Source organism: Lygodium microphyllum, chromosome 30 (genome assembly GCF_053477565.2).
Source record: "Lygodium microphyllum isolate KBCC chromosome 30, Lygodium_microphyllum_v1.1.10, whole genome shotgun sequence".
In the NCBI taxonomy this organism is placed as follows: Eukaryota; Viridiplantae; Streptophyta; class Polypodiopsida; order Schizaeales; family Lygodiaceae; genus Lygodium; species Lygodium microphyllum.
The window spans coordinates 15,253,063-15,278,896 of record NC_141164.1 but is presented as its reverse complement, the minus strand read 5'-3'; the positions used below and the strand labels follow the sequence as shown (position 1 = coordinate 15,278,896).

Genomic DNA, 25,834 nt, shown 5'->3' with positions numbered 1-25,834 from the left:
TAGCTCCATCGGTGAAGTAGACCGCCGCAAAGCTGTGTGGGGAATGGCATCCCGATGCTGCTTCCCCCGTATGCAAGAGACACATGGCTGCTGGCTCACCACTATATCCGGCAACCCTCGAACAAGCTGTCCACGTGACGCCTTCCGAAGATAGTCATAGTTCAGGTGACCAAACCGAGCATGCCATAATTCAGACTGTGACTGTGAGGTAAGAAGAAGAGAAGAGAGGGCAGTGGAAGACTTCAGTTTGTAAATGCCGTTCTCCTCATATCCAGATGATAGAACCTTCCTCGATTCACGATCAAGGACTCGCACAGTAGAACTGTCAAATTTCACCAAAAGACCAAGGGAGCAAATCTTATGAACTGAAAGGAGATGGTACCCTAATCCTGGTACATGCAAAATCTCTGAGGTATGGGTGCCACCTCGTCCATCCGGAATAAGCTGCATCTTACCACGACCTGCAATAGAAACTGAAGAGCTGTCTCCAATGAGAACCTGCCCACGCGAAGGTCGCAGCTGGGCAACACCATCTGATGAAGGAGTCATGTGCCGTGAGGCACCACTATCAATAATCCACTCTCGAGATTGGGGAGCCGCCATCGCAGCATCAGAAGCATTCGGTGAAGCGTCCTCAATGACAACTAAATGTAGAAATGCAGCTGATGAGGGTGCAGCCACCACTCCAAAATCCTTGGTTTCCTTCTTCTTGGTGTCCTTCGAGTCTTTGTTAGGGCAATTCTTCTTCCAATGGCCAGTCTTTCCACAAATATGGCATGTGGAGTCTTTGTCCTTGTCCTTCTCCTTGTCCTTCTTGGACTTGTTATCCCCCTTCTTCTTCTTTTGGTCCTTCCCCTTCTTCTGAGAGGCTTGACCTGTCAACGCCTCCGTCTTGGAAGCATTCTGTCCCTTTAACTGTTCCTCTTGGTCCAAGACCATAGGAACTAACTCTTTCCACCGAAGAGTAGACTCTCGCCCCGAAGCAATAAGGGCAGAGTAAAATGTACCGAATCGTGGCGGCAACTGGGACAAGAGTGTGATCGCCATGTCTTCGGAGGAAATTGGCTTCCCCGCATTCTGAACCTGCATCTGTAGCTGCCTTAGCTTGTTAATGTGTTCCCTTAGCGAAGAAGACTTATTGACGGACAAGGTCCGCATTTGTACCTCCAAAGAAACCCTCTTCATTAGGGTCATCCGATTGTACATTTGATCAAGCTCCAGCCATATCTCACGAGCCACCGTCAAGTGCTCGATGTGAGCGATCACGGCTGTAGTGCATGATAGAAAGAGAAAGGATCGAATCCTGGCATTCAGTTTGTCCCAATGAGACTGGGCCCTGGCTAACTCCGCACGAGCATCGGAAGAGAGTTTGGACTCATCTCTTACCGAAGGCCGGTCAATATCTTCCTGTACCAACTCCGCCAAATCATAGGGCTCAAGAATGGCCAACATCATAACGCGCCAAATGCGGTAGTTGTCGCCGTCGAGCTTCTGATCTGTAGGAAGAGCCGGTAAGACAGGCACCTTCCGGTCCATAATTGCCTGGAACTCCAAGTCCATCTCTGTAGACATCTTCACCTGCAATGCCTTCTCAAACGCAAAAGCAGCCCCCTCTGACTGAGTAAACTCAGCCTGCTAAGGCTCTTCCGCGTCCCGAAGCTTCTTCACCCGCCGGAGGCGATGAAAAAGCAAAACCTGCACTTTTAGGTTGAAAACTCAAACTTTCTCCGCGTCAAACAGCGGTAAACAGCAGCAAATCCACCACCTGTACTCCTTTCCTGTGCGCCCACACTCGTTTCAGCCTTGTTCCAAGGCGCAGCCCTCCTGTCTGCCCTTAAACGCAAAAAACGCAAATTTGTGTTGCGATGGAAACTCCTTTTCAGGTTGATTCTGCGCTCAGTCAGCCCTCAAACACTGCTCTGATACCATGTCAGAGTGCAGCGGTGCGGAAGCGTAGGACTGAGAGAGAGAGAACGTAGAGAGAAAAGGGAGAGAAAGAGACAATGTACAATGAAGATCTGCTGTATAAAGAATGCTGAATACAAAGATATACACGGGCGCAGTGCGCTGGACTGCGTGTCTCCACCTCGACGATGCGACCTGCTGTCCACCTCGAAGTCTGCTGCAGTCTGCACTGTCTGCTGTCTGAAATCCGTGAACAGAGACAGAAATCTGCACGGCACCGGTCTGTAATCTGCGACAGAGAAGAATGACCAGACTGCTGAAAACGTTGGCAATATATAGCCGAAAAACTGCCTGGAATGGGGCGCCAAAAATAGGGCGCAGCCTGAAATAAATCCGCTGCAGGCAGTCGGACTGCCACGTGGCAGTCCGACTGCTGCTGGTCCGACTGCAGCAGGTCCGACTGCTGCTGCTGGTCCGACTGCCCTCCAAAACAGGCTATGATCTCTAACAAAACTCTTATTATTCCTGCGATGCTATGACCAGACTATATTGTGGATGATGACAAAACAGCCTACAAGGTGCAGGACAGTACACACAAGTGACAACGGCATGACAACTGCCTTTTCTAGCAATTGGCTTTGATTTGCAGAGAGGATCTTTGGCCTACATTATCTTCACAAGTTTGCAACAGCTCAACAATATCTTTTTCACTTTATATGAGCCTGGTATCAGCACTAACCATGTAGATTCTTGCAGTTTTATCAGCCCTGTCTAATTATTTCTGGAGATGTAACATTTGTTATCAGAGCAGGCACTTTTCCCTTCAGCAACAAGTATTTATATCGCCCTGCTCGTGTTTCATTCTCTACTTCTCAAAGATGGCCAAAAGTGTGACTTCCAACTTCAAATTGGGAAAAGGTCAAGATGCTGAATATCTTGCTGTCCAAAATGAGGATATGTGGACTTCCATAAAAGTTCCTAGGATCTATGTCTAGGGAAGGAGTTGAATTCTTATCAACTTGCACATTTGATACTTGCTTCTTTTGCTCATGCTTGTAAGAAGAGTTGGATTGGGTGGCTTGAAATTCTGTGTGTGTGTAAAATGAAGGCTTAAGGTTAGAAAGTTTCGATTTGATACCTTTCCTTGATCCCATTGGCTCACAGTTTTTGACCACCATTTGCAGAGTCAACAACCACAGGATTGAAAGTGGAAATGTTTGAAAGGAGTTATAGTATGGCCCACAAGGGATTTAATCATCCTCTTTCTTGGGGGAATAAGGTGCGAATAATTACATTACTCAAAAACCATCAAAGTACAATGGCTCAACAACATACCGGAGCTGAAAGTCTACATCACATGAGTACAAGACCTCTTAGGATGGTTTGTGGGGAGGAATAATTGTCGAAGCTCTTGTTGATGTGCTGCCCCTAGCTGAGTAATTGCTAGTAAAAGGGCCTCCAAGTAATTCATGCTAGAGTCTAGGTTGACGGAGCATCATGCAAGTCCTTTTCACACCCACACCAACTAGGCCACCCTAGATCTAGATGACCACAAGCAATGCTTGGAGTCCCAAGCAATGCTTGGCCTCATTCTATATTATTCTGTATTGTGATATGTCTATCAATCTGCACTATGTTGTAAGAGAAGAAAACACACAAGTCTATGAAAGTGAAGCGGTTGCCAGCTGACCATCTCTACGCTCTTGGGTCCATTCTAGCCCATCTAGGGCTCCGGCCCTTCCACATCCACAATTGCCACTCATGAATATCAAGGAACGACCACACGACCAACAAATGATTTTAGAAACAAAAGATGAATGAATGAATGAGACTCAATGGACAAACTGAGTTATGAGGTATGTGATGCCAAGGATTCTCCAGATTGGAGGGTTGTCCAATGGTAATGCACCTAGGCACCGCCCACATTTACATTCTCATATGTTGGGCAGGTGATGGGACAAGCCTAAGCAGATGACATTGTCATGGGCACATCCGTGAAGGATCCCAAGGGCGCGTGGGAGAAGTGTTGCATGAGAGTTGAGATGCATGCGTAATCACCTAGCAAATGGTGGATTGTGGTAGAGTTGTTCAACTCAAAAGCAATGGTTGAAGACAATGGTTTTTATGCAAGGCATTTTACCTTTAATGATGTGGCACATTAATTAAACATGAAGTGGTTCAATTTGACGATTAGGAGTGTTGGCTATTAGACGAGTGGATTGCTCAGACTAAGATAGCCTTAGCAAACGGGATGTGGATAGCAGAGATATGACACTTGCAAACTGCAAAAACAAGAAAGATAAGGAGGCTGATGGCAACTATTGGAGGATCATCATGCAATCATCTTGGTGGCATTTTCTTTGTATTTAGCTATTGTATCTTCTTCTTGTGTTTGTGCTGAGGTGCAAGGGGTAGTGAGTGAGTTTGCTTGTATGCTAGAGTATGTGTAAGATTGAGACAAGTTGGACTGTTCATGGCTTGATAGAGGTGAAGATTGTTTGGGATTGATTGAGATGGAGTGAAGAACTATCTTGGATAGGACAATTAGGCGACTTCGTGAATTCAAAGTGCTAGTTAAAGCTTGGGCTTGCAAAGTTGATAACTGTACAAATCTCAATTTTACTATTGTAATAAAGATTTGAGGATGTCTTTCGCCTTTCTTGGGTTATCTTTTCTTATGTTGAGGTGTGCATTAGGATTGTGAGTCTTATAGTTGGTATTAGAGGCAACTCTCGATGATGAGTGAGGAGTGATTGGATTGGAGATATTAGAATACATGGATTTTTTATCCCCTTGATCATGAATGTGTGTACGAAGATGTTTTTGTTAGCAGTTTAGTTAGCTTATGAGTGAGTTTGGGCATGTGTATTTGTGGGCTGGACACTATAGGCTATTTTAGGTATTTTTTATTGTCATCATTTTAATGAATTGAGGCATTTATTACTAGCCAATTGCATTATGATGTTGGTTGACCTATTTATCTCTTGGTATTATCTTATGTCTATATATTTTTCTCCCTCCTTCTCAGTTTGGATCATCATCCACTTGTAGATTCCCAGTACAAGTCTTTTTAGAGAGAGTCAGCCGGTACTAGTGCACACATAGTCAATGACTCACTGATTGTCTTGTGTTTGGTATATGGATTCCATTTCCTAAGCATATCTTTGAGTTCTCCCTTTGCAGTGTTTTTTTGTTTTCTTTTGTTTTCTCTTTTCTCTTGTGTTGTGCAGTCTTTTATAGCAGTCTTTTGGGCTTCCATTGCTACGCTCACTTTTATTAGACGTTTGTGTTGTTGGGCTTTGGGTGCTGTTTTTTGCTGTGGACAGTTTTCCCTCACACCTATCTACTGCTGCTCAGTCTCCTATTGTTTACTGCAGCCTAGCCGACCTTTCTATGCTCAAAATTGGCTCGATTTTCAGCCCTTGCTGACTGCATTTAGTCTCAGTGATTCAATTGCTTGTGTTTTTTTTTTTTGTTTTCTCTTTTCTTGTGTTGTGCAGTTGTTAACCCCAAGTCGAGATGGCGGAAAAAGGAAGGAAAAAGCAAAAAAAACATGGAAAAAGAGCAAAGACACGCAGGCGACCTCCAAAGCTAAGCCGGGGCAAAAAGCGCAATTTTAAATGAAGGGCACCTCAAAAAAATTAGAAAACTCTTGTAAAAGAGCGCCAGGCTCTCTCCTGTGCCAATTGTAAAATACTAGACGGGTGTAGGCTAGAGGCATAAGGTTAGAAGAGGAAAATGGAAAAAAGACCTTGCCACAAGGGCCAGTCATGTAAAAAAGGAATGGGTGCCCATGGGATTTTAGGGTTTGTATATATAAAGTTCAAAAAGTGAATGAGAGCTCATTCTTTGGTATGTGGCCAACAAGAGCTCTCTTCTTCTTCTCTTCTTCTCATCTTCTTGCTTGTGTGTGCTCTTGAGAGAGGGAGTGTGAGAGTGTAAGGGAGTGAGTATGTGAGAGTGAGGGATCAAGAGGGTAGAGCTCTCCATCTTCTCCTCTCTCATTCTCTTCTTTTCTCTTCTCTTCTCGCGCGCGCGGCTATGGAGGATGAAGCTTGGAGATGGAGGAGGTTTGACGATACTTGAGCTCGCATCTAGGATCGTGGAGTTACCGGGGTGTGCGAGAGAGGAGGTAAGCTCACTACACTCATAGGATTGACGGCGCGTCGGCTAGGTGAGAGATAGCCATTAGAGCTCGCTTGAAACACTTGAAGTAATAAGCGGTCCGTGGGTCTTGGCGGTTGAGCGAAAGCTCTCCATTTTGGTTCCGTTGCCGGAACCAACGGATTTAAGCTTGAGCACTTACGCGCCTCATATCGAGCATCGAAGTAAAGGATTCATTCTCGAAACGGAGCTTGAGATAGGTAGGAAGTTTGGGTGTTTTTGATATTCAAAACAAGTAAGTATTTTGGTATATTTTGTTTGTTTAAAGATTGGGAAACATGGAGAAATTATTTCAGTTTTTTGCTTTCAATTCTTGTTGCATTTAGAGTAGGTTAGGATTAGGAAATCGCACTGGAGAAGGGTAGGGTTTACTGTTGCAAAGTAGGGCAAAACATGGCAAAAATTGTGCAAAAAATGGTAAAAAGCTTGCTTTGATGCCTAGGATCGGCGAGTAAGTGATTGGGGGCATCAACACCATACCCGGAAAGGGGTATAAGAGCCAAGAGGCCAAGGTAGAGCTCATTTGTGACCATTTGAGAGAGAGAGAGAGAGAGAGAGAGAGAGAGAGAGAGAGAGAGAGAGAGAGAGAGAGAGAGAGAGAGAGAGAGAGAGAGAGAGAGAGAGAGAGAGAGAGAGAGAGAGAGAGAGAGAGCCATCGCACGATTCGATCCGATCGCACCATCGACGAGCCTACCGCTCTATTCAGGTATATGAATCCCTTCCCCTATCTCCCTAGATAGGATCTGGAGGTTTATACTTGCTACGATTGATTAAATGGCAAGAATCGAGCGAAATCGAACTTTTGCTGTCGACTTCGCGCCGCATTCGGCCCGTTCGAGTAGTCACTTTAGGGTGGAGTCCCAGAATCAGCTCTTGGCCCGTCCGAGCCATAGGATTCGACTCTCGGCCACGTGTCATATTCGGCCCTTGGCCCAAGTGTCTCGGCCCGTCCGAGTGATCTTGTTCGAATTGACCACTCGGCCCGTCCGAGCCAGCCTGTCCGAGCGACTTCGTCTGAGTCTGCGCCTTGCCCTGTTCGAGTCTACCCTGTCCCAGTCCTGAATTTGGCCCTCGGCCCATGTACCTCGGCTCGTTCGAGTGATCCACTTGGACCCTGCAATTCGGACCAACTGGGCCGAGTGAGAATTTTTATCAAATTCTCAGAAATTTGATCTGACCCGGCTAGAGCTCAGCAGCGTAAACTGTCGAAAGTCCTAACGCTCAGAACTTGATTGTGGTACATGAAATAGACGGAATTGTAGGGAGCAGCCGCTTGGCAGCTTGAAGTAGGCGTGGAGCAGTTAAAACTTGATTGGCCAAGAACAAACGAGGCAACATACTAGAAAGACCTTGAACCCTGTCAAGGCGGCCAGAAAATTGACCAACAAGCCTATCAGGCCTGAAACAAAGCGAGAGTGCATAAGACGCTTCGAGATTATTTGCTGCACTCACCTTGAATTTCCGCACTTGAATGCACTTAAAGAAATTGAAAGCCTGATTGAGCACAAGTGCACGAGGTGCGACACGCACACTGAGTAACCATAAATTGAGGATTGTATTCAATAACTGAAGGAACTCACTCAGATAAACCACTCAAGGAACCCACTAGTATAGGAGAGGACCCAAGATGTAGACAAATCATCAACGCGCGAAGTAGGACCAAGCAGGTGGCGTCAACGACGTGGATTTGACAATTCTACTCAACCTGATCGACAGCTTGGCAGAGCATGACAACACGACTATGGCAGAAGAAGGCTCAGACCATAGGTCTAATGAGAAACTCGACTTGAACGTCTTCCCGAAGGCTATTCAGCAGTTGGTCAGCAGCTACAATGCACACGCGCGGTACGAGCACCGCGGCAGGACGGCAGACGCTATCATCGCAGACCTAGAAGAAGAGAGAAAACTAGCTCGCAAGGCTTTGCAAAGCATAGTCGAGTATAATAGGAATCAGCAGGCTAGGAGCCAAAGGCAAAGCACGGAGTTGCGTGAGGTACAGCGAGTGCTGAACTTAGCAGAAAGAAACCGAACAGATCACGAGAGAGCCCTAGAAGGAGACTTGACATTGAGCGAGCTTCTCATGAAGCGGCTGCTAGATAATACGGCAGCAGAGTAAAGTGCTGCAGTACTAGCGACATCGCTGCTCGTAGGATTAGGAGCGAAACAAGGCTCAAAGAGCCAGTCTAAAATCCCTATCGTTGCCAAGCAACTCGACAAATACCAACCCCACAACGATCCATACAGCTTTGTAGAGCAGTTTGAGCAAGTCTGCGAAGCCAACGGCCTCAACGACCCGACTCAGCGCTCTCAAGCGTTCGGGCTCTGCTTAGGTGACAAGGGAAGGACTTGGTATACAAGCCTAGTGGCCTCAAGGATCTCTTCATTAAGAGATTTGCCGAGCGTGGATACTCCGACAATCTGCTAGTACGCTTGATGAACGTCAAGCAGAAAGAGGACATTCGCGACTATGTAACCCACATGAGGAGTCTCTTCAAGAGAATCCCTATGGAGGAGTGACCGACTGAAAGAGCAGTTTCGACTGTATTCATCAGCGGAATTTGAGACGAGGAGTTATATAAGGCTTTGGCAGGCAATTCGAGCTTGCAACGAGACGCGTTAGCTAGAGTGTTTGAGGAAGCCATCAGAGTCGATGATCAGCTGAAGGAGCGGAGCTCCAGGAGCTCGAACCTAGAAGAGACCAACTCGCGAAGCTCAGAGAGAGTGCCAGCCTCTAGTGAGCGACTAATCCCATCATCCCAAGATAAGGGGAAGGTCATTGAGACGAACCAAGACTTGGCTGATGTAAAGATGGAGTTAGCCAGGTTGCAAGACATGTTGAGATGACCAACGCGCCCACACGTCCAATGCGTGTACTGTGGCGGAAACCACTTGCCAGTCGAGTGTCAAGACTCTAGGTCAAGACCTTGTGCTAACTACGGTAGGTTTGGTCATGACGTCACGCATTGTAGATTACCAAGAAGACTTCCGTACTCGCAACCCTACGGCCAAGCCTTACCTAGCGAACAGGCCGCAGTCATTCTTTGGAAGGGGAATCCCATTGGCCCTCTCTACGTCTAACGACATTAAGCCAGCTGTTCCTAGGATGGACATAAACCCTACTGGCGTACCCAGATCACCTGGTCCTTACGTGATCCATCCACCGAGCGATGCTCCAGTTCACTATGTGGAAGAACCAAACAAGGAAGAAACTTACATATGCCCTTACGTCTTGCATGACGATGAGGGCAACGTTGTCCTCATGGATTATCGCCCCGTGCCAGTGATGGCGTTAGGAAGAGGACGAGGTAGAGGTCTAGGAAGGCAAATGCAGGATCCAATCACTTGTTGGACTTGTGGTTACCCAGGTCATGTCTCATCACGCTGCCCTGAAAGGGAGTAGCAAAACAGAGACAAGGCTGATCAAAGGTGTACTGAGTGCGGAATCACTCGTCTCTTCGTCAATTGTCCAAAGCGAAAGCCGTCTTCTAGCTCAGCCAACGTACCATCTGTCCCATTGGGACTGTTTGGAGTCGAGAATCTTGATGGGGAGGCGACACCTTTTCCATCATGGGTCATTACCTGTGCCCAGACAAAGCAGGCCGGCATATCACTGCCAGGACCTAGCAGCCTTGACATAGCTCCGATAGAGAAGAAAAGTCGCAGGCAGAAGAAGAAGGGGTCGGAATCTTAAATCGCACTAAAAACGGAGAGTGCTACAACGTTGCCTGCTGGAAAAGTCTCTGATGCAGAGGCAGAGACTTCAGCCCCTAAGATGGCCGAAAAGGGAAGTGCTAAGGTAGGGGAATACCCGCATCCGAAGCGATAGTTAGAGGCCATAGAGAAAGTGAAGGAATGGATGAAGAGGCTCAAGAGCATCTAAAAGACGTTGAGCCCATCATAGAGGATGAAATCGATGACCTCTCCAGCATAAGCACGCCAACGTCATCTCCTCAACCACGGTCGGGGGAAGCAACTGCATCACAAGCAGTGCCGCTAGGGCCAAGCCTTGATGCTACAGGGCCGCGGATCAGTCACGGCCATTGGTTAGGACAATCCAGGTTAGGAGAAAGACGAGCATCCAACGATCTCTTAACCACGTTGGTGACTATCCCTGTAACACTTAGCTTGGGAGATCTGCTTAGGCAGCATTCCACCCTATGGCAAGATCTTAAGTAGTCGGTTGAAGGGTTAAGAGAGTAGGTCACGGCAGACCCTCATGACCATGTTGTAGAGATGCAAATACCGAGTTTGACGCTGTATTCTATGCCTAAATCCTTACACGTCAATGCCTTCTAGGAAGGTTCCGAGATGCATGCGGTCTTATCGGTTCTAGCCCTAGGCTATACAACGAGAAAGAGAATCGTGGACACGGGAGTTGGGGTTAGTGTGCTTAGCCACGCGGTGCTTCAGACTTGGGAAAATCCGCCTGTCGAAATTGCTAGGTTTAATGTCACATTAGTAAACGGTATGAGAGTCATGCCATTCGAGGTGCTTAAGAATTGGCCAGTGAAGATCACAAGTGTCCAATTCTCTGTGGACTTTATAGTCATGAAGGGAGTGGACTACGATATTCTATTAGGCCGACCCTAGATGCGCAATGCTAGAGTCATCGAAGATTGGGGTAACGGCTTGATCTCCCTTGGCAATAGAACGGATGCCATGAGAATAGAGATGGACACTTGGAAGACCTCACCAGTCGACTTAGATGCCATCTTTGCTATGCTCAAGGGTAACGCCCAAGTCAAGAAGTCTTATGGACCCTTGACCAAGTATATCCCGTGCCCAGAGGACGAGCGGGATTGGATACACGTACTTGCTACAATCGACCTGCCGTTCTCTGATCACGAGGTGTATGAGCAAGTCATCAAAACAATCGGCAAGTCTAATGACACACCATCCGTACCAGTTTGCATGATGGCAGGAACCCTTCGTGGGAAACCTAAACCTGTCAACTTCCAAGTCTCAACCAACAAAAGGGAACTCCAGGAGATACTGGAATACTTAACGGACAAGCTAGCTGGCAATCCAGCTGCAAACTTTAAACCACTCTAGGATCTTCTAGATGAATCTAAGTAGCAATGGACTAGAGTGCATGACTTAAACCTCATGTATAATTGAGCCCTAGTTCCTGACCAATGACAAGAGATATACCAAGCCCTAGGAGACGACGAGCAGTCTGACAAAGAGGACTCTAACGACGAATACGAAGACTGCCAATCCTTCAGTGACGAAAGTGAGGGTGAGGTAGACACCGTGGAGTATGACACTCAAGGGCAAGAAATAGAGCAAATACGAGCAGACTCCAAGCCGCAGAAAAAAAGTATCTTCAGGATAGAGCGAGGAGTCATGCGCATGGAATGTGATCGTGCTTGGTTGGAACATGTAGGGGCCATAGATCTTGAGTAAGCAGGCCTAGCCCAGCCAGGAACGACATCAGTGCTTAGGACAGAGTCGCCGTCCGAACTGCGCCCACCAGGGGAGACCATCTCTTCTAGCGACGGCGGGGAGTTCAACTCTGAGTCGGAGATTAGTTCGGATAGTGATCCAGAAATCCCTAGGCCGCCCATGGTCAGATGCACCAAGGGGGACCTACCCGTCCACCTGAGGCGCAGACGATTAAGGCAGAAAAATGCAAAATAACTCAGGGATACACAAACGGAAGAAAAGAGAAAATCATAGGACCTCCCTAAACGATTTACGAAATTCAAAAAAGGGGATAGGGTAGTACTTCTGTTAGGTGCCAAGCATCAAGGGCAAGCGAGCGAACCGATCGAGGGACGAGCCAAGGTCAAGGAGATGAACCTAGCCCAGGAAGAGAAAACACCCCGACCAGTTTTCATTGCCGATGACTTGATTGAGGAAGAAGAAATGAGTCTTATCGCTCTCTTGCGAGAGCACATAGACGTGCTCGCCTAGTCCTTAGAAGAGCTTAAGGGGGTAGATCCGAGTTTCATGACTCACAACATACCTATGACGCCAGACGCAACGCCGGTCAGGCAACGACCGTACCCTATGAATCCAAAACATGCTCATGCTGTCAAAAAAGAGATTAATAAGCTGATGAGAGCTGGATTCATTTACGAAATTGAATACACAGACTGGGTATCACCCATAGTTATCGTGATGAAGAAGAATGAAAAAATCTGAGTGTACATCAATTACAAGAAGGTGAATGCTGCTACTAAGAGGGACAACTATCCATTGTCGTATATCGAGCGTATGCTTGAGAGAGTGGCAGGTAAGGAAGCCTACAGTTTTCTGGACGGCTTCTCAGGGTACAACCAGGTGCAAGTGCATCCTGCGGGGACAGTTGCCTTCGCCACTGAGTAGGGCGTCTTTGCTTACATAGTCATGCCCTTCAAGTTGACTAATGCCCCTGTCACCTTTCAACGCCTTATGTGCACCATCTTTAAAGACATGCTTCGCAAGGAGTTGAAAGTCTTTGTCGACGACCTCTGTGTCCACTAGACCTGGATCAAACACTTAGACAAACTCTGCGCAGTCTTTGAGCGGTGTTGCTTATATCGTCTCTCCTTGAACCCCTTAAAGTGCCAGTTTTGGGTAAAGCATGGATGCATCTTAGGGCACGTGGTGTCGCAAAACGGCATTGCCACAGACTTTTCGAAAGTCAAGGTTATTGTTGACCTTCCACCCCCAATCAACTACAAGGGAGTTCAATGCTTCCTAGGCCATACGGGGTACTATCGGGAGTTTGTACTGAACTATGCATTGATCGCTAGACCTTTGTACAAGCTGCTGATCGTCTTCGAATGGACCGAGGCATGCCAACGAGCATATGAAGAGTTGAAAAAGGCTCTAAGCACAACACCAATTCTACGAGCCCTAAATTGGACCATTACTTTTCACGTGCATATCAATGCTTCTAAGTTTACCGTGGGGGCAGTGTTGTGCCAACCTGGTGAACACAACTTAGACTATCTAGTGAGCTTTGCTAGCAGACAACTCACTGAGATGGAAATGAACTACTCGACGACAGAAAGAGAAGGATTAGCCATGGTGTTTGATGTGAAGAAATTCTGGCATTATCTATTGGCCACACCTTTTACATTTTTTGTGGACCATCAAGCCCTGCTCTATCTAGTAAACAAACCTTGCGCTATAGGACGCATAGCTCGGTGGCTCCTTTTGCTCTTGAAATTCGACTTCTCCGTGGTTGTACGAAAAGGAAAACAGGACTACATGGTTGATCATATATCTTGCATTCCCACGGGAGAAGCCGCTGGACAAGGCATTGTTGACGAATTACCCGACACCCATCTTTTTAACCTGTCCAGCGAGAGAGATTTATTCACGGCTGATCTAACGCCATATTGAGTGGATGACATAGTCCAAGTGCTTGAACATGGACTGCCTGATCGACCGATAGAAAAAGCTCGACTTAGGCGATTAATCCTTAAGATCCATCCCTATTAGCTGATCGCAGGCCAACTCTATAGGCTGGGGCAAGGTGGATTGCTGCGCAGATGCGTATGCGAACATGAGATGCACGGTGTGCTCTCAGATGCGCACAACTGCACTTTATTGGAGACACGACAGCACAAAAAGTGTTGCAATTTCAACTGTAGTGGCCCACACTTTTCTGCGATGTAGCGCGATTCGTCAAGCATTGTGACAAGTGCCAACGGAGAAAAGTCTTGATTCGCAAGGATCAGATGGAGTTGACCCCAATTATCACACGACAATCCTTCGAAAAATGGGAAATTGACTTCATAAGACCTATCAGTCCTGCGGCCCAGTATTCACAGGCCAAGTACATCATTGTGGCCACGGACTATCTCAGAAATGGGCATAGGCAAGAGCAACATGAAAAAACGATGCTAGGATGACTGCTAAGTTCTTATGGGAGCATGTGATCTCGCGATTCGGCTGCCCCATCGAACTGGTCAGTGACCAAGACACACACTTCATCAACGAAGTGATAGCGCATCTCCTGTCCACCTTTCTCATCATCCATCGCAAATCCTCGCCATAGTACCCTCAGGCAAACGGTCAGGTAGAATCCACGAATAAGATTCTTATCAATGTCCTGACCAAGGTGGTCTCAGCCTCACGTAGCGACTGGGACAACAAGCTGATAGCAGCTCTGTGGGCTTACTGCACAGCTTATAAAACAGCTGTCGGTTAAACCCCCTTTAGGTTGACCTATGGAATTGAAGCGGTTCTACCATTAGAATTCTTCGTTCCTAGCCTGAGAATAGCACTTCAAGAACGATGGGAAGGGAAGGAGGCATGGACGCAACGCCTGGTCAAACTCGAGCGTCTCTCAGAGACTCGCCTTCTAGCCACCCATACGCTTATATGTGAGAAGATCCGACGCAAGAGTTGGTTTGACAAGCATGTCAAGCAGCGCGACTTTGAACAAGGCAACTTGGTGCTCCTCTACTCAATTAAGGGGCATAAGCAGAAAATGGAATTTAGAGGTCTTGGGCCTTTCAAAGTTCGTGCGATCAGTCGCACAGGCAATGTCGAGCTCGAGACCTTAGACAGTGAGGGCATAGGCTTCTTCAATGGCAGTCATGTCAAGAAGTACTCTCTCACCCATCCTTTGCCCGAGCCCCCGATGTTAGAACCACCTGCCAAGATATGAGTGGCCACAATCATTGAGATTGATGATGAAGATGAGGAAGCCGTAGAGCCCGCATACCTTCATATCACGGTCACTGTAAAACAAACATGCGCTTTCAACTCTTTGATCGACGAGGGAGCAGACTTCAATGTCTTAACTCACGATCATTGGACTCAACTTGGCAGACCGCCACTTCAACCCACTAATGCGAAATTAAGCCCATATGGGACCCATTCCTATGCACTTCTTGGCAAGTGCAGAGCCGCCGTTTCTATCGAGTCTGAAACTGTCCCAATGGTTTTTTACGTGTTGCCAAATGCTAAAAACGCATGCATGGAGTCATTGCTGGGGCGAACTTTCAAAAAGCAAACTCATTGCAATGTTGATTATGAGTTGTAGCGCATCCACCTCGCAATAGGCAACGTTCGCATTATCACAGTCTTCAGCAAGGGCTGCGCGACCTCATCAGCAAGGGTTTGCTTCTAATCCACCCATAATCCAAGCAGCCCAACCGCAGACTCAAGCACACTCCCAACCGCAACTCTTCGTTGTCACCGGCTCTAGTTCTAGTAAACCTTGACCATCCGTCGGTCTTACGCCCTTCTATGAACGCAAATCCTTTTTAGCGCTGGCCGCTGACCTCGCTGAGGACGCCGGGGATGACGTGGTAAAATGCATTAAACGACTAGACACCACCTTCATGTCACTAGCACTAAGCTACGACCGCTTGGACTTAGGACTATTGGAGAAACCCTTTGCAACTGAAGTTCAAACCATGCCATGCTCTTGGGAGACCTTTGAATTCGCATTCACAAATACTTCTCGCTCTGCTACTGAATTGCTTAACAGCGAGATCTCCAAGGAGCAAGCCATCAAACAACGCCTCATCACGTCATACGATCAGCGAACCACTTCTGCTATCACTGATCAAGAAATCACAGTGTTATCAAAGCTCGTTGATCCTGACTCCTCGTTCTTGAGGCATTGCTACACTATTAGGGTGCAATGGGAAGTCGAAGGGTGCCACATAATGACCAACGTTGAGTAGTGCCGCGCTATAAAAAAAGCGGAATACGATCCCACGTATGTCGCGCCAACCTCGTATAAAGTGTTAACCACTCTTCGGGGCCGACCTATGGAAAAACACATCAAAGGACACCCCTACCTCAACCGCTTGTTGACTGAGGAAGAGTTACACATTGCTAGCCGTGTCAACTTTGGTGACTTTCTAACAGACGTTCTTACATACATCACGTAAGTGGGGATTCAACCCTTTGATCTGGACCGCGAAGCTCACTTAGAATACAACCCCTAGTTCTATGATTGGCTCCTTCATAAGTAACTCCTACGCCACCATGCTAAATGGCCTTGCTCTTTTGACCCTAAATCCTAGGAAGGATTCTTCTCAAGCTGAAAGGGGAGGGGGTGAGGTGAATTAAATCAGGCCAATTAAATCAAAATTAGTGAAACACATAAACATATATTATGAAAAACGGATGGGGTAGGAAAAAATACATGGAAACTTTGAAGTAAAGGATAAAAAGTCAAAGGCCGAAAAGAAAAATCTACAGTGGTTTTTAATGAATTCATTCAAAAAGCATAGATTTTTTTTTTCAGCAATCAGCAAATTACTATGTGGAAAGCTTTAATGAAAATTTCGGTTTATGACAGGAACGAAAAATGTTGCAAGACCGTGCCTACCAGCTTCCATTCACGGAAAAGGAGAGAGCGTAGTACAGCATCACCCTGGAGAGCCGCCCCTACAACCAACTAAAATTCCGTACTATTCATGATATAGAAGGATTAGTGGCCAAGGAAGAGGTGGTCAGGAGAGTCGTTGAAAACTGCAACTTCACCAAGTACCTGGAAAGATTCGCACAAGAACCCGACCACACAAGCTGCATGGAATTTCTCAGGTCTTACGACCCTGACAACAAATGTGGAACCATCACAATAGGAAGGGGACAGAATGCCAAGCAAGTGTTGGTTCGCTTAACCCTCGCCTTGGTGGAAAAGGCGCTGGGACTAGAACCAAAAATGGAAAAGAAGCAGAAGAGAGATGTGTACGCCATGCTGGGGATGAGAAAGGACGTGCTGACAAACGACAGCATCAGCATCCAAGATATCCCCGATGCAGAAACCAGATTGCAGGCAAAATTGATACACGCGCTCTTTTCCAGCCAGTGCTACAATGCATTGATGCACCGAATCAGTGTGCCGGTACTGGAGAATGTGGTGGCTCATACCGTGCATGAAGTCGATTGGAACGGCTATGTGCGCAAAACCATTGACCAGACGGCTAAAGCGCTGGCTTTAGGAAGCATGCTCGCAAGAGAGAGTCTTCAGCAAGAAAGAAGGCCTCCTCCAAGGCCTCGTTCATTGCCTATGGAAGCATCTTAACAATGCTCATTCAAGAGGCCGTGAAAGAGACGGAGGATGTAGAAGAAGGGAAAGGGGAAACGCCTGACAGGTTATCCCCTCATCAATACTAGGAGAGGTCCAATGACAGGATTGAGACCGAGGAAGAAGGGGAAGAACATAAAAGTAAGAGGACAACCAAGAAACCCAAGAAGAAAACAGCCCCAAGGAAGAAGAAGGATGACGAAGGCCGCAAGAAGGAAAAAGAGGACTTGGAAATGGCAAAAAAAAAAAACCCTTAAGGAGGCCAAGGAGAGGGAGAAGAAGAAGAAACAGGAAGAAGAAAAGGAAAGCGATGAACTACAGAAGGCAAAGAAGGCGTCGAAACAGGAAGCTGAGGAGAGAAAAAAGAAGGAAAAGGAAGAAAAAGACAAAAAGGAGGAAGAACGCCGAAAAATAGCAGTGGAAAGGCAAAGAAAAGCCGCGGAGGAAGACGAGGAGCTAAGAAGAAAGGAGGAAGAAGACTTGGTTGGGGCTACACGCTGGTCTATCGAACAACAAAGCAGGGCAGATGAATTGGGGAATCTGAGCCCGCAAAGAAAAGGAGAGCCGGGTTTTAGCACACAGGCACCAGAAATTGTGCCGCCCGCTGTCATTGAGAGTAAGGGCAAAGCCCCAATTCACTCGATTTCTCCCCTCATGGTGTCTCCCACCGAATCAACCACCATCACCCCCAGTATCCCGACCAGTGTCCATGTTTCAAATTTCGTGGCATCCAGATGCGGTACTTCATCAACAAGGAAATGGGCCAGGGACAAAGCACCGAAACTACGGCCAGAGGGCAAAAGAGGCCAGCCACTGATACAGAATCAAGGCAAGATCCTAAACGGTAGAAGGTGGAAGCCTCGACATCACCAACCCACACAACGATGACGCCATCAGCTAACTACGACGAGTACGTCGCCGAGCTACTCTCCCAATTGGAGAAAGCTAAGGAGGAACGAAAGATAGCTGTGGCTGAGTTGGCGGTTGAAAAGGAGTCAGTAGCTGCCTTCCAACTCGACAAAACTAGAACGATAGCCATGCAGCAAAGGGAGATCTCGGATCTCAAGCAAGAAGTGAAGGCTAGGGACGACAGGGAAGAGTACTGGAGGCAGCTACTAGACAATGAAACACAGAAACTTGTGAAAATGCAGAGAGAACACAAGCTCCTAATCATGCAATATGAGAAGCTCATTGCAAAAATCGCCAGAGTCGAAGCGCTTATGGCGGAGCTCAATGCCAGGGACGAGGAAAGAAAATAGAACATGGAGCAACAGCAGAACGAGATCGAGTCTCTGACCGATCAGCTGAACTCCAAAAAAGAAGAACAGGAAACACTGGTCAGAGAACGGGAAGACTAAGAACAAAGGCTCACGATCCTGGTCCTAAGGCAAGGAGAGAGCATGGAAGGAATGAACAGAAGGGCCGAGGAACGGGCCAAGCAGAATGAGAAATCGGTGAAGGCAGTGGCGCGGCGCCTCGCTTTGGTGGAAAAAGAAAAAATCTTAGCAGAAAGCAAAGTGGACGTTGCCTCGATAGCCTTCACTGCCCAGTAACAGGCCTTCCTCAACACATTACTGGACACAACCCGGCCGGAGGGAAAGGAGTCATTGGAGGTGGTGCAGAAAAAACTGAGCATCGCACGCAGAGCCCTGCATGGGGGGCTACAAATGCCACCCCAACTTGCGGAGGTTAGGCTGGGCTTAGAAGAATAATGAAAGTACTTGCTATTGGCCGGCCTAACCCCCCAGGAGGCGGATGCACTCGGCTTTGAGAAAGGAGCGCAGCTAGACGACCGGCAGGGGGAGGACATTGACATTGAATTTGTCATAAGAAGAACCAGCGAAGAAATAATCCCACAATCCCCCTCGCCGCACGATCAGGAACAGCAACAACTCGACCCGCCCCTGGACAGACAAACCATGCTCAAGGAGCGACGGAGAAAATTAGTGGAAGAAACCAGAAGGCAGTTGCAAGCCAAACCAGTCGTGCGGCCATCCGCATCCCTCCCACCATGCCCCGATGACCTCCCAATGCAATTCCATGCGGAGCCGGTAATTTGGGAACAATAGGAAAACGAAAAGGACTCTTTTTATGGTAATGGAGGAGGTGATCGTGGCTGGCAGCCGGCTGGGCCAAAAATGGTTGGAAGACAGGGTAAAGACCCCCACTCTGTGGGGCACGGAGGAATCAAAGTTTTGGCAAGACAAGGTGTTTGAGGTACCACACACTGTAAGGGGCTACATCTGCCAACCTCTTTGGAGAAGGCGAGTATGCGATATTAACATGCTCGCCTGGATGGCGTTTTGCAACACCCTACCCTACGAGAGGAATGATCCCATATTCATGGCGTATCCTCGTAGGGTAGGCGTAGATTTTGTTGCTACCCTCCACGGGCGGCATGACTTCCCTATCATCTACAACTCCAACGCCACCTCCTTCGAGTATGCCCTCCTTTTTGATTTAGGAAGCCTAAGTGACTCCATGACGTGCTTTCTCGCAGGCTTCTCCTCTTGTCCAGATCCCGCCTTTATAACTACATGTAATTACCTTAGGCTTCTTAAACTATTACTCAAGCAAGATCCGACACCACAAGAGAATGGCTTGCCCCCTCTTTTTTTTGACCCCAGTGCTATTGATAGCTGCGCTATGGCATACCTAATGATGAGAGCTAGCCTTCTCCCCTCCTTTTGCCTAGCCCTCCTAGAAGACATGAATGACAGCGAGTTTACTAGGTGCAATCACCATTTTCTCTCCACCACCTCTCTCCACGTCCGCATGAATTTGAAAGGATACATGCAAAGCTACCAATTTTTGAGCAAATCCATCTGACCCCCTTCCTCTCCTCATTCAGATGAAGAGAATTAGGCCTTGGTTGTCATTCCACTACTGTAACTTTTTTTTTAAAAAAAGAGAGGAGAAAAGTAAAGAGAAGTTAAAGCGGAGAAAAGAACAGCACGAAAAACACTCTCCACTGACTGGACAACATAGCCCACTTGCAGAAGCACTTACCACCACATAAAGCACGATCACTGCACCTAGGGGTTCTCAAGTTAGGCGTGCCCGGTGGCTTCGATCGCCGGCTCGACTCCCAACCTCCTAGCCCTTTTGCTCCTCCGCTTCGCACTTAGGACACATCAAGGGCAGGACATACCTAGGGAGGTAACACTGGCCTATGGTTAGACTTGTCACCCTAAGCCACTTGCACCGCACCTCCCTTGGCACAAATGGGGTTCTCAAGTGTGGGACATTACCCAGGCTCGCCTGCGGTTAGACCCACCTCCCCATTCCACTAGCACGAGTACAATGCACTAACACGATGAGGTAATCACTCCCCTTAGGAACAGCACTGCACCTTCTCCTTTTAAACATCACAAAAGGCAACAAACCACCGACTTCGGAGGCCCCGTCAACCACGCAATACCAACTTACAACAACACAGAAGTGCCATGGGACTGGCACCCGTCTAGGAGGGGGGTAATGTTAACCCCAAGTCGAGATGGCGGAAAAAAGAAGGAAAAAGCAAAAAAAACATGGAAAAAGAGCAAAGACACGCAGGCGACCTTCAAAGCTAAGCTGGGGCAAAAAGCGTAATTTTTAATGAAGGGCGCCTCAAAAAACTTGGAAAACTCTTGCAAAAGAGCGCCAGGCTCCCTCCTGTGCCAATTGTAAAATACTAGATGGGTGTAGACTAGAGGCATAAGGCTAGAAGAGGGAAATGGAAAAAAGACCTTGCCACAAGGGCCGGTCATGTAAAAAAGGGATGGGTGCCCATGGGATTTTAGGGTTTGTATATATAAAGTTCAAAAAGTGAATGAGAGCTCATTCTTTGGTGTATGGCCAACAAGAGCTCTCTTCTTCTTCTCTTCTCGTTATCTTCTTGCTTGCGTGTGCTCGAGAGAGGGAGTGTGAGAGTGTGAGGGAGTGAGTATGTGAGAGTGAGGGATCAAGAGGGTGGAGCTCTCCATCTTCTCCTCTCTCCTTCTCTTCTCTTCTCTTCTCTTCTTGCGTGTGCGGCTATGGAGGATGGAGCTTGAAGATGGAGGAGGCTTGAGGATGTTTGAGCTCGCATCTAGGATCGTGGAGCTACCGGGGTGTGCGAGAGAGGAGACAACTCATATCGGCATCAAGGTAAGCTCACTACACTCATAGGATCGACGACGCGTCGGCTAGGTGAGAGAGAGCCATTAGAGCTTGCTTGAAACGCTTGAAGCAATAAGCGGTCCGTGGGTCTTGGCGGTTGAGCGAAAGCTCCCACACTAGTCTATTATAGTAGACTTCTATGCTTCCATCGTTGCATCCACTTATGACATTTTTGTACACAATTGGCCTGTTAGGGGTGATTGCTTGGGCTCCCTTGGTAACATAACCATCACCTTTGTAGTCTTGGTAGGCCATTGGGTAGTCGATGCGTGTGCTTCGTCCGATGCCTTAGTTGCTTTGGGGGTGGATGCCTTGGGAATAAAAATGGGTTTGAGCTTTTCTTCCAATCCCTTTTGGGTTTTAGTTTTGGAGCTATGAGGGGGTGTTGAGCTAAAAATGCATTACAAATTGAGTAGCTTATTTAAACAGCCCAAAATATGTTATTACCGAAACTTTCATTAAAAAAGAAACGCTTCTTAGAGAGTTTCTATGTCCCATTAGCAAAACCCTAATTTGCGAGGATCCTTTTGCATCTATAAATAGACAACTTGCCTATCCCGCTTTTGTAGGGCCTTATTTGTGATTGCATCTATAAATAGACAACTTGCCTACCATTCAACCTATCGTGCTTTTGTAGGGCCTAATTCTTTTGCTTCAGCCATCAGCCCACATCATTTAGTGGTTATTTACCCTTGGTGACTGCTGCCACACCTTCCTCAACTGGGGCCTCCTTGGATGTTGCCCTTTGATTGTTGTGGCTGCCCTGTTGTCGAGCAACCTGATCACCTTCTACCAGTTGTTGCTTAGTCTTTCTTTGTTGTTGTTGCTGGTTTGATCAACTGACTTCATCTTCCAGGTGGTGCACTATTGTGGTTACTAGTTTCAACTCTCCAAACTGTTGCTTGCCTTTTGGTTCGTAGCTTGTTGCCTTCCATATTCAGCTCCGACTGGTGATTATAGACCTCGTGATTCGTCTCTAGTGGATGTCACACTCCAATTACTCTCATTGCTCTCCCTTTGAGCATCTTGTACACCCTTTTTGTCATTTACATCATTGGTTCATTTACTTCAGAGTTCTCTCGTCTCTTTTCTCTGTTTGTTTTTATGTTTTTGCATTTTGCTATTGCATTTTGCGTCGTTGTTTAAGTTATTGTGTTTTAGTCGTGTCTATACATTCTATGTTTTCTTAGTGCAAACCCTAGCATATCTTCACAGTTGGGTAGTAGGGTAGCACCTCCTCAGGCTGGCAATGGCACCTCTAGACAACATGATCAGGTTGGAGTGATGGTGTGGCTGATGGTTGAAGATGGAGAATGAGGGGGAAGTTAAATGTCCATGACATGCCCTTTTATAGGGATTTTTTTGGCATTTGATATTTTCAATAAAATAAATGCATTTTTCATAAATACATCTCTTTGGGGATGTGGAGTAAAATTAGGCTAAAATGCATGATTGCTTTGTGTTAATGCAAGCATTTAATTCTAGTGGCTCAACATCTTTGAGCATTCGATTAAAATAGATGAATATCTGTTCAGAAAAGCTCTTGGGATGTTTAGGCTCACCCAAGATTTTAGAGGGGGTGTTAGCATTATGTCCATCTCCTGCTAATGATCCTCATAGCTAGGGGCTTTGAACTTAGTCAGTTAGACATTCACAGTTTGGGTCGAACATTCTGACCACTTCTGCTGCCAGAGGTGTATGGGATTATATGTAACAAATTAGTTGATACTTTTGCAGGCTTTTTGGAAGGGCTTTTTGGTAAGACACAGGCATGGACACTTCAAGCATGAGCTTTCAGATCTTCGGCAACGGATGCACAACACAGCTGCAAATGTTGACTCTAACATGCGATTGGAAAATCGCCTCACAGAAGCCCTTGCTGCTCTTCTCACTCAGAAAACTGTCAGCGGAATCTTACACATATGTGCAACTATAGGTAATGAGCACATGATTTCCACGGATTTAAAAGTGGCAATCCCATAGTCTGACTGAGTTTATGCCACTGTGTCTTCCAGACTTGGCAACGCAGCATTCCAAACTCTGCTGTGAGCGTTTGTTAGCAGCAGGGGCGATACCCAAGATACTGCAGCTAATGCAAACAACCAATCGCAGTCCCCCCCATGAGGAAATATTGAAGCATGCATTGTCTATTTTAGCAAACCTTGCTCGGTATCCAGAGTACGCAGCTCTTGTTGCAGATTCCCCTGGATCAGTTGCCATAATTGGTGAACAACTGTTAAGGTTGTCTTTATGGAATTATAACTATGGGTGCATTGTTTTGCATTTGTGCTATATTGAACTTGCAGGTTAACAGATTCCTGGTTCTTTTGGGCAGAAATAATGAGGAGATTATCTCGAAGGTTGTGAGATTGCTGCAGTTAGTTTGCAAACTTCCAAAAGGATTGGAGGCGGTCCGAAGGAGGATGATCTTGCTGAAGAGACTTCACAACCTGAGCCAAGCGTTAGAGAAGAAGGTGGAGATTGAAGCCCGGTAAGCTAACCTTCGCCATTGCCCTCCCTCCGAAGCTGCACTTCTCTTTCAGTATGATACAGAACAAGGATAGAGTTTCTCACCCACGAAGTGAATTGAAAACTTCGATTCTTAAAACATGATATCTTTCAAGTAGCTCTCAAGGCGTGGTATCTTTGTGTTCCCCTCTTGCAAAGCTTCAGTATTTAAGTAGATCGGGTGCCCCTGTTGCAGAGAGATACTAAACTATCTTTTGTATTCAAGTTTTGGTATGACGATAAAGCAGAGGTCTTGGTCTGATTTCTGTAGGGCTCTGGCAAGATTTCCGCAAACTGCACCGGCTGTTGTGAGGCGCTCAGGAGAGAAGAAGGTGAACGACGCCATTGCTCAGCACCACTCCGTGGTTCTCCTGCTCCAAGCAGCAACAGGAGAGGACCTTCAAGCTCGATTGAAGGCCGTGAAAAGGGCCAGCAGCGTTTACGTGGCTCCTGCTGCTGCTGTTGCCAGGCTCAGTTTGAGCAGATTCCCTCTGCAAGATTGCTCGAATCATTAAAGCTTCAGGGCCACACGATGCACTTCGGCCCTTTTGTATTCTCGTATTTAAATCCTTTGTTCGCGTAAGAAAACCAAGCTCTCTGTGCATAATAGGTCGGAAGGAAGAACGTTATTCAAACCTTTGTATAGTGATTTGTCTCCTTATACGGCTCCTGCGGAACTCCGTTTCGCTCTCGCCCGTCCCATGGCCTCCAACAGAATAGCAATCTGACTTGTGTTCAACACCCAATTTGATGCCCCCTCTGTGTTTTCCGTTTCATGGGTTATTGTTTTCATGCAACAGAATGGCAGCCTGACTTGTGTTCATGGGTTATTTTGTTTGCTCTTCGCGTTCATGTCCTCGGGTGCGCATATTTTTTCGAAATTTTGATAGGAGCAAACGCTTAGCCTTGCCTTTTAAATCTCTGAATCCTCTTGGCCAAATAACTTCCCAAATTTTGGTGGAGTTGATAAAAAAAGAAAAAGAAAAGGCGAGTCATTGATTGTATTTGATCGATGCATGCAAGTTTGTGGACTCCGTGTTTGGATCGCATTGATGGAGGAATACTTTGGGGGCCATGAAACAGATTCTTCTTCTTTTGAACTGGTAAGATAACAGGCAGATCGGAAGCGTTGGGACTTTGCGCATCTTGGTGATGCCGATTGTAATGCTGAAAAAAGGGGAACTTCATGGCGTGAACCAAGCTCCATCAACTTGGGTGATGTGGAAATTGTTAAATGGTGAACTCATTTCTCTCATCTTTGCTTTCTCTCTCCTCTCATTGTGTTTGACTCAGCTATTTTGCTCATTTTTAGCAGTGGATCCCACTTGTAAGCTCAACGTGTGTGTGGCATGCATGATTTCTTTGCTAGCCTTCTTGCCTACGCACAAGTCAATTGACTTGCACATGGCAAGGCTCTAAGTGGTGTTTAACACACTTGAATTTTCATTGGCGCAAGTTACAAATGACAATAGCATGACTAGGCTAGATCATATACATATTGTTGATGACAATACATTTTTCTCTACTAATGAATGAAGTTTCTTCTCTTCAAATAGTAGTATTTTTTTACATCTAGTTGGATGGTTGTGTGAATTGTTTTATCACATGGATGTGTTGTTTGTCTCCCCAAACATATTATTACTTGCTTTAGGGTCCTCATCTTGTATCATTTGTTGCTTTTTGTCTATCTTCATGCCAAAATTATTCACAAACGGTTGCAAAGTTTTGGATGTCTTTATTGCCTTACAAGCAAGTTCTAATGCTATTCTATTCTCCTTTTGATATTTGTTGTCTTGTATTTAAATTGCATATTGTGTTTGTCCATCACCTCTTTGATAGTGGCTCTTGCTTGTTTTGGATGATCTTGGTAGATAGTATTTGCAAAGGTTGTAAATGAATTGATTGAGCTAGGTGTTTTAAAGTTTGTAGTAGGGGGATTCATTTCGGCATTTAGTTTATTTGAACTCCTACAAGCAATGTTGTTCTCGTTAGTTAGCTTCATAATTTTTCTTCATGTGTTTTACTTGTCTTTTTGTTTTTTCTTGATTTGCACCAAGGCTTCTTTTGCTCTCCATAGTTGTTGTATCTCTCCAATGAATAAGGGACCTTGTGGATGGTGATGTCTGG

General features: G+C 46.5%; 1 protein-coding gene across 4 annotated transcripts in view; it reads left to right on the top strand.

Annotated features, from left to right (window-relative positions):
- LOC148009570 (binding / calmodulin binding protein) overlaps positions 1-24,481 on the top strand; it is a 35,022-nt gene extending 10,541 nt beyond the window's left edge. For 3 of the 4 annotated variants that reach the window (XM_087673280.1, XM_087673281.1, XM_087673279.1), the window contains 4 exons: positions 22,937-23,135; positions 23,215-23,440; positions 23,535-23,690; positions 23,979-24,481. In XM_087673280.1, the coding sequence (XP_087529406.1) occupies positions 22,937-23,135; positions 23,215-23,440; positions 23,535-23,690; positions 23,979-24,222 (825 nt within the window). In that variant the 3' untranslated portion in view covers positions 24,223-24,481. Of the gene's footprint in view, positions 1-16,327; positions 16,461-22,936; positions 23,136-23,214; positions 23,441-23,534; positions 23,691-23,978 lie in introns of those variants that run through there. The other variant, XM_087673282.1, reaches the window with a different exon arrangement.
- Positions 24,482-25,834: the final 1,353 nt, after the last annotated feature.